This window comes from Palaemon carinicauda, chromosome 30 (genome assembly GCF_036898095.1).
Source record: "Palaemon carinicauda isolate YSFRI2023 chromosome 30, ASM3689809v2, whole genome shotgun sequence".
NCBI lineage: Eukaryota > Metazoa > Arthropoda > Malacostraca > Decapoda > Palaemonidae > Palaemon > Palaemon carinicauda.
In genome coordinates, this window is record NC_090754.1 from 89,885,420 (window position 1) to 89,898,617 (window position 13,198).

General features: G+C 34.6%; 1 protein-coding gene across 2 annotated transcripts; it reads right to left on the reverse strand.

The window, feature by feature from the left end:
- Positions 1-253: 253 nt before the first annotated feature.
- On the reverse strand, positions 254-13,001 carry Pino (Pinocchio). 2 transcript variants are annotated; one of them, XM_068354162.1, is made up of 5 exons: positions 12,893-13,001; positions 6,689-6,784; positions 5,892-6,026; positions 3,799-3,928; positions 254-3,338 (listed from the first exon to the last, which is right to left on the reverse strand). In XM_068354162.1, the coding sequence occupies exons 2-5, from the start codon at positions 6,730-6,732 to the stop codon at positions 3,207-3,209; spliced, it is 441 nt and encodes a 146-aa protein (XP_068210263.1). In that variant the 5' UTR covers positions 6,733-6,784; positions 12,893-13,001; the 3' UTR covers positions 254-3,206. The 2 variants fall into 2 exon arrangements, with proteins under 2 accessions (XP_068210263.1, XP_068210262.1); XM_068354161.1 differs by having other exon boundaries at positions 5,892-6,029.
- Between the last annotated feature and the right edge of the window lie 197 nt (positions 13,002-13,198).

The window sequence follows — 13,198 nt, forward strand, 5'->3', positions numbered from 1 at the left end:
GACATAAGTCTCTTTTCATAGTTCTTTAAAAAATGATTTATATTTTCCAGTTTTCTTGACGTAGTTTATTCTTTGGTTTTTGCTTCTTTCCATAATGGGCTGCTCTTCTTACATGGACCCAAGTCCTTGTAGAATTTGCTTTTCATATTAGGGTTGCACCTTGGCTTTGAGTAACAATCATAACAATTTATGATAATGATAACTAGGAGAAACCTAGATACAAAATAAACAGGTTACGAAAATAAACTCGAAATTATTTCATAACTTTATTACAAAAAAAATTCTTCTTAACACAGCCTGCATTAACCGTATAATAGATGACCAAGACAATATTAAACAAAATAAATATACACTATATGTTATATGAAATGGGCAAGACAATTTAAAATGAGATAATGCAAAATATTCTGATAGGGTGAGACATGGCTGTACAATAGGTATTCTAATGACAATCAATTTTATATCATAAATCTTTCTTTCTTTAATGTGGATTAAATCGAATATAAAATTGTCAAAAAATGAAACAAGTTACTTAACAGTTAAAATGTCATTAATTAATTAATTATGCACTGCTTTTTCCTTCAGCAAAAAGAGGATATACTATATAAGTATTAAGTGTCATTACTTATGATGAAATAGTGATAAAAAGATAAATGGGAATGCACAAAAAAAAAAAAAACAGTGAAGAGCAGGATGGTGCAATGAGCAAGTAGTTGAAAAGTCCAAGTCAGTGCAATTCTGAGTGACTTTAGCCCTTAAATGTATTGACAGAAATATCATCCTTCATTAAAATGAATATTTGAAACTCCAAATTATTTCCATAATCGGGACTCGTGCAACATCTTCTGGCAGAAGTAGTGGGAAAACAACAAAGTCCACCAAGAAATATAATGAAAGTAGATAGGAAATACCCAAAATCATTTCGCAGACACAGCGTTAAAGAAATCTTTTAAAAACTGATATAATCTGCGTTTGATATCTGTTTTCCACTAAGTTCTATGGTATTTTATACTCTTTGAATTCACTATCCATTAATTATTGTTTCTCAAAGGTCAAGCAAAAAGTTAATCAAAGAAGAATAAAAACGAGATTACAGTAAAACTACAAAAAAGAAAAAAAAATTCACAATAATACTGATAGGATCCTTGATCATATACTGGACTAAAAGGCCAGAGTTTAATCCATTAGGATACACCTTTTAACTACACAACTCAGCCAGGAAACCAACGAAAAGTATACATATTTTTGGATACATTTCTACATTCATAAAGGCATGTTAGTTAGGCCTACTACCATTCGGTCACTCATGAGTATGGCGGGGCAAAATGGCAGGTTGTTTACATTGTGTTGGTTCGATCTTTGTTTTTGCACATAGGAAAGCAGTCTAAACGTTCATCTTTCATTCAACATAGTATAATGTAATTGATAGCTTACGAATTAAACCTTGTCTTCGCATAAACTTTGTTTCAATAATGTTATGAATCTTTCAATCAAAACTAAAAAAAAAAAAAAAAATGCAAATGCAAAAAAATAGTTGTTCGGTTGAAAAGTCGGTCTCATTTTGGATCACCCACGATTGATGGCAAACGTATTAGAATTTTGGAAAATACCAGCTTCACAACTATAAGATTACAATATTGTCAAATAACCTAAAAAAAAAATATGAAAATGTAATTTACATGAAAAAAAAAAATCCTTTGCATACAAATATACAGTAATCTTCAGAAAGGTGAAATTCCTACAATTTGAAACTATTTCCTACCTGGGCATGAAATTTACCGCAATGCTGCACAATTTACACACAAGACGTTGCACGCAGTTTCATGAAAAAAACAATGTTTAGTACACTTTATTTTCATTTAGCTTCCAGAATAGTTCAATAAGAGCTTCAACCTATTGCATGAATGTTCTCGCCAACTGCTGAAATATCCTTTTGGAAAATATAATCCCACAGCAGATATGAAAGAAGGTTTATGTATACAGGTGCTGACTTGATTCCAGCAGTATTTCCAAAGCTATTGGCAAAACATTTAATACGAAAAGCATTTTTCTAAAAGCAAGAACAGCTTGGAAGTATGATCTATTAACCACCAAGCTATTCATTTTCTACGTTACTGTTATAGTACACTCCAAATTGCAATTCTACTCTAAAGTTATATCCAAAATTGATATCCAAATGGAAATTAGATAACGGAAAATGACTTTAGCTCATTTTGTATATGCAAAAGGTATTGCTCCACGTACATTTATTTAGTATTAAAAGTTTGACATTCACAAACTGAATATTAAGATCAGCGAAAGACCGAAGTCTTCAATGAGCATATGGACTACGAACCCTGTTTCTCATCAGGTCAGGATAGATGCCTATAAACATGAGAGAAAATTTCTTTTATAAACAGGTGCAGGATCTTAAAAAGTTGCATCCTGACTGTCAAATCACAATATTTTCCTTCAACAGTCGCCCTTCGGCCGTAGTACGACAGACTGGTGGTCCAACCTTCGGACTGTCAGACTCCCAAAACTGGAACATAGCACTAAGCAAGCGTTGTGAGAAAAAAAAAGAGAAATAAGAAAAAAGAATAACAGGACATAACTTGCCTTGCATTCTTCTAGCTCAGGATAATCCAAGCCACACCCAACTCAGGATTAATCATTCTCTTTTTTAAAACATATGTCCTATATATTTCCATTCGATAGTACTTTTTGTTTTGTACTGGCTAATATCACATAATATCACAATTTTGGAATATTAAATGCTCCATATGCCCTGCATGCGAAGGATTTAATTCCACTTTCGTGCTTTCTAGCGTCACTTGGTAATTAAAGAGTACTTTTGGTAGGTTTGCATCACTGCACCTGTTTAACAATAAAAGACTGGAGCTTGGCGCCACTCCACCGTCTCCGGGCAACAACAACAATGGCTGCCACCTCTGTGGCGGGCTCTCTTTAGGGGGTGACCTGCGGTAGAAGTAGGCTACTGTCCTGCAGCAGGAGCTGGCTTACACAAGAATATAGTCTTAAGGAAGCCTTGGCTCATCCTCTCCCACCGACGAAGATAAAACCAAGCAAAACGCCCATGGCGACCAGGTCGCCAAGGCCTGACTTCCGGTGTTTTGAAGATTTGACAGTGGGTACGCATTATACCTGACCTGTTTGGTGTCATTCCCTCACACGTTCCTTCGGGAAGCACCTATGGAACCGACGGCTCATGATGAGGTTGACAAGTCTTCCAGCCCTTGGACTAGGACGTCCTCGGCTAGAAAGGCCGGCACACCTGGTCTCTCGTCGCTTGACAAGCCACACTCGCCTTCCCAGTGTGCTTTGCCAACGCTGTGGGACTGCAAAAGAAAAGGAAATGTCTTAACGGGGCTGCAAAAGACAATAGGAAAGTCTAATAATAGGTATAATTGAGATAAAAATGTTAAAATTATAAGAACCTTGCTTACTTATTCAGATGCAACTATGATTATAACAAGAATCAATTTTGTTGGTAACAAAATTCAATTCCGAGAATTGCTAAATGAGAAACATTTCGTTCAAGAAGAAACTGAAGACTTTCTTCTTCTCTAAATGTTTCGCGAATTTGACAATAAACAACAGTTATGAAGTGTATGTAATATACCTAAAAATGTATACGATAAATTTAACGTGTAGGTCCTGCAGTGAGTACAGTTCTCCTGCGATATAGGACTAGGAAAACAGCCCTTTAAACAAGTAATAACGTCAACTGGTATGGTATTAAAGTAACGTAAATAATGACGTCAACTGGAATGATATTTTCAAAAGTGCGAAACTCACCATTGAGATATCTCTTCTCCACAGGCTGTGGCATTTCCCGTCACACAAGGGGCAGGGCCTCTCCAAGGAGTAGCCTCCGCACTCCCGGCAGTCCAGGGACACGTGGTTATCACTCCAACTCACGCCACAACTGCAAAGTTCAAGAATATCATTATTATTATTATTATTATTATTATTATTATTATTATTATTATTATTATTATTATTATTATTAGCCAAGTTACAACCCTAGTTGGAAAAGCAAGATGCTATAAGCCCAAGGGCTCCAATAGGGAAAAATAGCCCAGTGAGGAAAGGAAATAAGGAAGTAAATAAATGAGAATAAATTAACAATAAATCATTTTAAAAACAGTAACAACGTCCAAACAGATATGTCCTATATAAACTATAAAAAGACTAGAAACATTAAATGATATAAAAAGATAAATTATTTCAGCCAATCATAAACAACAAACGGTTGCAAATGAACTCAAAACTATATTTCATAGGATAAGGAAAAGAAGAGGAAAAAGCAACAATTGAAGAAAATAACTCTACGGTTTATCATTGAAGTAACCAGGCTTTTCGTATGACCCACATATTCCCAATTAATGTTAAATCCTGCATTTTCCAAATGTAAATTCTTACAAACTTCTTCTAGTTACGTTGTGAATAATTCAGGGTAAAAGGAGAAAAGGGGGTAAAGGTAATAAAAGAAGGAAAGGGAGTAAATGAAGTAAGAAGAGTAAAGGGAGTAAAGGTAATAAAAGAATAGGAAAGGGAGTAAATGAAGTAAGAAGAATAAAGGGAGTAAAAGTAGTAAGGGGAGTAAAGGTAATAAAAGAAGGAAAGGGAGTAAATGAAGTAAGAAGAGTAAAGGGAGTAAAGGTAATAAAAGAATAGGAAAGGGAGTAAATGAAGTAAGAAGAATAAAGGGAGTAAAAGTAGTAAGGGGAGTAAAGGTAATAAAAGAAGGAAAGGGAGTAAATGAAGTAAGAAGAGTAAAGGGAGTAAAGGTAATAAAAGAATAGGAAAGGGAGTAAATGAAGTAAGAAGAATAAAGGGAGTAAAAGTAGTAAGGGGAGTAAAGGTAATAAAAGAAGGAAAGGGAGTAAATGAAGTAAGAAGAGTAAAGGGAGTAAAGGTAATAAAAGAATAGGAAAGGGAGTAAATGAAGTAAGAAGAATAAAGGGAGTAAAAGTAGTAAGGGGAGTAAAGGTAATAAAAGAAGGAAAGGGAGTAAATGAAGTAAGAAGAGTAAAGGGAGTAAAGGTAATAAAAGAATAGGAAAGGGAGTAAATGAAGTAAGAAGAATAAAGGGAGTAAAAGTAGTAAGGGGAGTAAAGGTAATAAAAGAAGGAAAGGGAGTAAATGAAGTAAGAAGAGTAAAGGGAGTAAAGGTAATAAAAGAATAGGAAAGGGAGTAAATGAAGTAAGAAGAATAAAGGGAGTAAAAGTAGTAAGGGGAGTAAAGGTAATAAAAGAAGGAAAGGGAGTAAATGAAGTAAGAAGAATAAAGGGAGTAAAAATAGTAAGGGGAGTAAAGGTAATAAAAGAATAGGAAAGGGAGTAAATGAAGAAGAACGAAGAGAGTAAAAGTAGTAAGGGGAGTAAAGGGAGAAAAGGAGTAAAGGTAGAAAAGGAAATAAAAGGAAAGCTTGTAAATTGAGAAAAAGGGAGTAAGGGCAGAAAAGGGAGTAAAGGTAATAAAAGAAGGAAAGGGAGTAAATGAAGTAAGAAGAACAAAGGGAGCGAAAGTAGTAAGGGGAGTCAAGGGAGAAAAGGAGTAAAGGTAGAAAAGGAAATAAAAGGAAAGCTTGTAAATTGAGAAAAAGGGAGTAAAGGTAATAAAAGAAGGAAAGGGAGTAAATGAAGTAAGAAGAATAAAGGGTGTAAAAGCAGTAAGGGGTGTAACGGGAGAAAAGGGAGTAAAGGTAATAAAAGAATAGGAAAGGGAGTAAATGAAGTAAGAAGAACAAAGGGAGTAAAAGTAGTAAGGGGAGTAAAGGTAGAAAAGGAAATAAAAGGAAAGCTTGTAAATTGAGCAAAAAAGGAGTAAATTGAGAAAAAGTGAGTGCGACCACATGGCGTGTGGTTCAGTGACGTCTACTTACGTGTAACAAGAGTTAAATTGAGACCGAATGTCTTCCAAGGTCATCATTGGCTCGGCTACGTGGGCACCGGGGTATTGCTGGTTCACCAGGTCAAGTCGTGATAAGCTCTCGTTGCTCTCGCTTCTGGACACCCAGCTGCTGAGGGAAGGGGAAAGCAACGAAGAATTAGATCTCTTAGTTTTAGATGTATAGAAGAAAGTAGAAGTTTTTTTTTTTAGAAACTTACAGCTTATATATTACTTCTCTCATAGTTTATCTATTTCCTTTCCTCACTGGGCTATGTTTTTCCCCTGTTTGAGCCATTGGGCTTATAGAAGCCTGCTTTTTCCAACTAGGGTTGTAGACCTGATAATTCAATAATAATAATAGATAGATAGATAGATAGATAAATAATTTATATATATGTAGGAACTTGAATGAACATGAGTGCTATTATGTGAATAAACATGTATACTATTATTATTATTATTATCATTATTGTTATTATTATTACTAGATAAGTTACAACCCTAGTTGGAAAAGCAGGATGCTATAAACCCAAGGGCTCCAACAGGGGAAAATATCCCATTGGGGAGAAGAATCCTAGATAATGTTATTTTGATTGCATTCTTTCAAAAGAGAATACGAGAAAAAATAAGGATATTACAGGGCTACTGTATGCGGGGCAAGATACAATTTTCCATACATTCAAATAATATTAAGAAGAAAACTGTTATCATTTGAAAACTAATATACACAAAGGTTGTGTCTCACATGGTCAGTGGCTTATTTCACAATAACAATAACTACATTCTTACCTTGATGAGAAATAGTTATCAGTCTGAACCATTCCGCAAGACATTTCTGAAGTAAGTAGTCGGCTGGTTTGCAAAGGGGGTAATACACGCTAGACCCTGCAAAGAAACAAAACAAAACTGTCAATACAGGATACAAAAGCTGGGTTTATGCACAGCACATAAAACACCCTATTTGCATTTAGTATAAGACTGTAAATGGAATTACGTTCGAACGTGTTTGATTGATCAGGCAAACGACACCTTAATGTAGGGATGACGGTAGAAAAGATATTTGTTTCATATTGTTTATTATATTGTTATATGTATATCAAATAAATCTCGACTTTTAAAAACAGAAATGAGACAAAGAGAGAGAGAGAGAGAGAGAGAGAGAGAGAGAGAGAGAGAGAGAGAGAGAGAGAGAGAGAGAGAGAGAGAGAGAGAGAGAAATCAAAAGTACGTTACAAATGTTCTTGTCAGTATATGTGTTCCTTATTTCTGTTTTTTCCCCCTGGGAGGTTCCCGTTTGTTAACTGTGTCGTCAAGGAACGGTATCTATGTCCACAAGTCTCTTACTTCAAATGTTGCAATATCTCATTTTGCTGGTCACGAAAGAAAGAAAGAAAGAATGTTACACCACTCACGGAAAGTGATAAGAAATGGCGATTGTCAATCACTGACCTAAATTTTTCTTATGACTGATAAGTTATCTTTAAGAGTGTTTTTTTTTTTTCTGTGTTTCTATACTGCAGGGGGAACCCTACTCTCTACAGGAACTTTCGTAATTTATTTTTATACATATACATTCCAAGACATTCGGGATTTGAAGCCACATATTGCTCGTTTATTGTCAAATCCATATTATCAAAGCCCTCAGAGAACAAGAAAATCTCCAGTTTCCTCTTAAAGCCTCTATTTTCCCTGTTGGGGCCCTTGGTCTAATAGAATCCTGCTTTTCCAACTAGGGTTATAGCTTAGCAAGTAATAATAATAATAATAATAATAATAATAATAATAATAATAATAATAATAATAATAATAATAATAATAATAATAATAATAATAATATCTTCAGTCTTTCAGATATCTATGGGGGGCTTATTGTATAGTCTTTGAGCCGCATATTTGAAAGCTCTAGAACCTACAATACACATATGTCTTGGCTCCAATAATTTCAACCATCTGTAACTATTCTCGTGTCAATACGATTTGTTAAAATACAATTTTGTGATAAGGCTCAAATATAAATCAGTTACAATATGAAAAACACTTATACGCATGAAAATATAATATGTCAAAATGATACTATCAAGAATTTATTTATCTTTCATTTATTCAACAAACATCGATATTCTTATTCATTGGGAAGATCGAACCCAGTGAACTTGTTGGTGAAACGTGGTGTGAAAACTCCGTAGAGTTTAATCAACCTTTGTCCTTATGACGACCTGAAGGTCAAATTGCCATTTTTAACACAATCAGTGAAATGACTAAGGCCAACGCCAGATTTACATAAATGATGAAACACTAGAAAATCATAATACGATACAAGGAAAAATTGGAATTACAAAAATTAACGAAGCAATAAATCTCTCACCCCAAGGACTAATTGAGATCTATAATTAGTGTCCTACATATATATATATATATATATATATATATATATATATATATATATATATATATATATATATATATATATATCAATAACCTGGACACAAAACATGTTTTTTTTCAGCTGACAGGGAAGATGGATGACAGAAGAATGAGGCCACTTAGCTCGCAAAGCCTGTTAAGGAATAGTGTGAAATGTTAAGTATTAGAAAGAATAATAAAAGTGTGGTTTAGTCACAATTTTATCTATATAAAATCTACATTTTCCTTGCCATGGTCTTTATATTAGCATATTGTTATTATTATTATTATCATTATTATAAGCTACGCTATAACCCTAATTGGAAAAGCAAGATGCTATACGCCCAAGGGCTCCAACAGGGAAAATAGCCCAGTGAGGAAAGGAAAAAATGAAAATAAAATATTCTAAGAGTAACTACATTAAAATAAATATTTCCTATATAAACTATACAAACTTTAACAAAACAAGAGGAAGAGAAATGAGACAGAATAGTGTGCTCGAGTGTACCCTCAAGCAAGAGAACTCTAACCCAAGGCAGTGAAAGACCATAGTATAGAGGCTATGTCATTACCCAAGACTAGAGAACAATGGTTTGATTTTGGAGTGTCCTTCTCCTAGAAGAGCTGCTTACCATAGCTAAAGAGTCTCTTCTACCCTTGCCAAGAGAAAAGTGGCGACTGAACAATTACATTAGAGTAGTTAACCCCTTTTTTGACAAAGAATTGTTTGGTAATCTCAGTGTAGTCAGGTGTATGAGGACAGGAGAATCTGTAAAGAATATGCCAGACTATTCGGTGTATGTGTAGGCAAAGGGAAAATGAACCGTAACCAGAGAGTAGGATCCAAAGTGCAGTAACCCCTTGAGTGAAGAAGAATGATGATTTGGCAACATATTAACATTGCAAATTATAGAAATTAATTATCTATTATCGCTATTCCTAAGTATTTTAATTCTGCTAAGATGAAGCTACCGTTTTTTAGAGGTTAAAATGTGCACAATGTATCCGGATAGATGGACCACCTTTTAATAAAAAATCTGATAACTCACATAAAACAAAACTTTCTTATAACGAAAATAACACCAGAACTTCTACTCCACTTATTAAAACTACACTCAACTCGAAGGACAGAGATCCCAAGATGGCAAAAAATAAACTAAATCGTTGCATAGCTTAATTCAGCAATGAACACATTATTATTATTATTATTATTATTATTATTATTATTATTATTATTATTATTATTATTATTGTTGTTGTTGTTGTCATTGTTATTAAAACGAAATAGATTCACCACCTCAGTGAGTTAAGCTTGACTCTGACAGAGCTGGGCCTGTAATAGGATATAGAGTAAATATATAGAAAATATAGGATAAGAAAATAAGTTTTTACAGAGAACTAATGCAATATAAAATAAACATATAGAAAATATAGGATAAATATAAACCCTTCTATAAAAGTTTGTGGTAAACAGAAATTCAGATGTTATAAAACCTGTTGTATCATGGAGAAACCTCCCAGAGAGACTCTATATTTACGAAGAACGGCTTAAGATATCGGCAAATCTCTAGACGCATGAACAATTTTTGGACTACAGTAGATTGCATAAAAGTCAATTTTCCTCTGATCACTATCAATAAATGCAGAAATATTACACGACACATTTCTCCAGGAAGGATTATTATCTCTGCATTATTAATACGCAGATTAACGTAAGACTATACAAACTTTCTGTTCACCCGATGATCATTTAGTGGATTCAGGAAATTGGAAAGCATATGATTTGGAATCGAGTTTTCTTGCTTGAAGGTACACTGAGGCACCATATTCTATCTTACTTCTCTTCCTCTTGTTTTTTTTTTTTTTTTTCAAGTTTATATAGTTCATATATGAAAGATTTATATCAATGTTGTTATTGTTCTTAAAATACTTTACTTAAAGTTCTTAACTTCTCTTGTACTTTATTTCCTTCATTATTTCCTTTCTTCACGGGGCTATTTTCCCTGTTGGAGCCCTTGGGCTTATAGCATCCTGCTATCCTTTTCGACATAGGGTTGTAGCCTAACTAATAATAATAATAATAATAATAATAATAATAATAATAATAATAATAATAATAATAATAATAATATACTAACAGATAATACGGACCATACGTAAATATTCAATGAGCTGGTAAGAAAACAATTCAAGTTCGCGAATTGAAAATGAAAATTATTTACTTTACTTCATTATTTCCTTTCTTCACGGGGCTATTTTTTCTTGTTGGAGCCTTTAGGCTTATAGCATCCTGCTATCCCGCTTTTCGACCTAGGGAAGTAGCCTAAATAATAATAATAATAATAATAATAATAATAATAATAATAATAATAATAATACGTAAATATTCAATGAGCTGGTAAGAAAACAATTCAAATTCGCGAATTGAAAATGAGAATTATTTCGTTCGTGAAGAAACTGAAGTCGATCTTTTCCTTCAAGTGTTTCGAAAATGTGGATTCAACAATAAACATCAGTTATAGTGTCATATGCAGAATGTATATAATAAACTGACTTGTAGGTCCCTGCGTAATAGGACCAGGAAAACAACCTTTAAAGTAGGCGAGAGATGATGAAAGGAGCAAGATAGAAACTACGACGTTGGTGACTTTAGTGGGGTGAAATCATATTCAATTCCATTATAAACTTCATTTAACTTGCAGCCAATAAAGTACTTTCCAAAAATTGAATTAACATGAAACATATAAATATGTAGACAGACTATTAATAGAAGGAATGCATAAGGCATTCTTGAATTTACTGACCTATCTTAACTTGCTACTTCGTCAACCTATGACTCATAACATGGGTACTTGTGGTACTATTTTGGGTTCAACGCTGATGAGGAGAAGGCTGACCCCATATAGAAATGGGAAAAGCTGAAGACAGAAAAACTGATTAAGCTTTCACACGAAGTACGATGAAAATGACTACGAAAATCATTGAAAATACTCCATTATGAAAAGTGGTGATAATTTCATTGTTAAAAAGAATTCGTTAAAAACGATGTTAAGTTGCGGTTTAAAACACGCTGGTAGGTTTTGATAAATGAAATTTTCCATCAGTAGTGCTCCGTTGAGGTGTGGTAAGTGGTACGAGTCTGATTTTCACCTGAAAATTTTCCACTAAAATTAATGAAGAAGGCCTCAACATCTGCTACAAATAAATAAATAAATAAAAAAAAAACTGTGTTGAATGAACACCAGACACATTTACATATACACACGCACGCACAAGGTGAAACACACGAACTTTAGGCTTATATAGAGGGAAAACACGCACATCACAAACTGGCCGTGTCGGTTCACGCACGTAGTCTACATGAGAGCCGTACACGATCACGCACATTGCCCCGCCCACCTTCCTATGGTAACTTTCCACTGCTGTGCGTTCCCCCCCCCCCTCTCTCTCTCTCTCTCTCTCTCTCTCTCTCTCTCTCTCTCTCTCTCTCTCTCTCTCTCTCTCTCATCTTCAGGTTGGTCGGCTATTTTGATTTATTTCTTCCGGCTAACTAAACGTGTATCTACTTCTTAAATTGTTTGTGCTATTTTCCCAGATGAAAGGCAATTTTCAACATGATCTAATAAAATAATATAAATGGCAATTGAATAATCTACCTTTAAAAACATTCAGATGTTATATGTAGTAACTCTTTCGTTTAAATTGTTCTCTCATAACCTAGGAAGACACTTCTCGCTGTAGATCAACTTGACTTGTAGAATGGACTTTGAAAGAAAATCTAAATTCTACCCTGCAAATATGGTCTCATATTACGAGTAAAGCTCATTCAAAAGTTAATTTCTCCATCGGCAAAACATTACTAATATAACAATACCAACTTCAAGATTTTTTTTTTTATACAAGTCCTAAGAAATAAGACTACAAAATAATTACAAAAAAGAGAATAAATCAGCTTCTGGGTACAGAAAACTTATAGGAAATACTCTCACCGTATTGTTAAACAAATATCTAATCCGAAAAATAGGGAAATCTTGGGGCTGTTCTACTTTCTGTCATTTCTTTTCACTCGGACATTTTAAAGTCTTCGATAATAAGATAAAATTATAAGATTAGCTAAGGGAGGAGCAGACTTACTTGAATGCTCCAAATAATTGTTTAACCATTTCTGCCTTAGGTTGACAGAAAACATTACCCAAAGCGTTTTCGGTAAAACCGCTTTCAATCAAAATCAAATGGGCGTTTGTCTATATAGAATTTTGAGAGATTTTAGAGATGTCTCGTATGGGGTGTTTTTGGACAACCCGCTTCGGGCAAATTATCACCCGCCTTGAGATGGCCATATAGCATCACATAAATGACATCATGACAAGAATAATATATATATGTCCGACAAGAGATATTCCATTCTCACAACAGTCCTCATGAAATGCTTTCATCACAATCATCCAAGTTCTTTCACGAATCATGACAACATTCAGCTAAAGCACACGTGAATGTCCGTTCCCACCAAGTGTTGCCTTCACTTCCAGAGGCAAACCAAACCCCCATGTCTTACTTTTCACCACAAACTGATTAAGACACGATATTTACCGATGAGGTTGAACAATCAAGTCCTATCCAGAAGACGACAAGGCAGCAACTGACACTAGCTGAGTGAAGCGCGCGCAGTCCCACTTACATATCAACAGCTCAACCCCCCCTTCCCCCATGAACCCCCCAAATAAACCCCCTATTTGTCGACCTCCCCTGCCTCTCTCGCCAAAACCTCCCACTCAGGAAATCCCCTCACATGCCCCCCCAATTCCCCCAGTCCCTCCTCTCGGCCATGCCGCAATAGATCCATCCCCCATGTCTGGTTTAGTCTCGTTACCCCCAACTTCATTCCCTGATAACCCC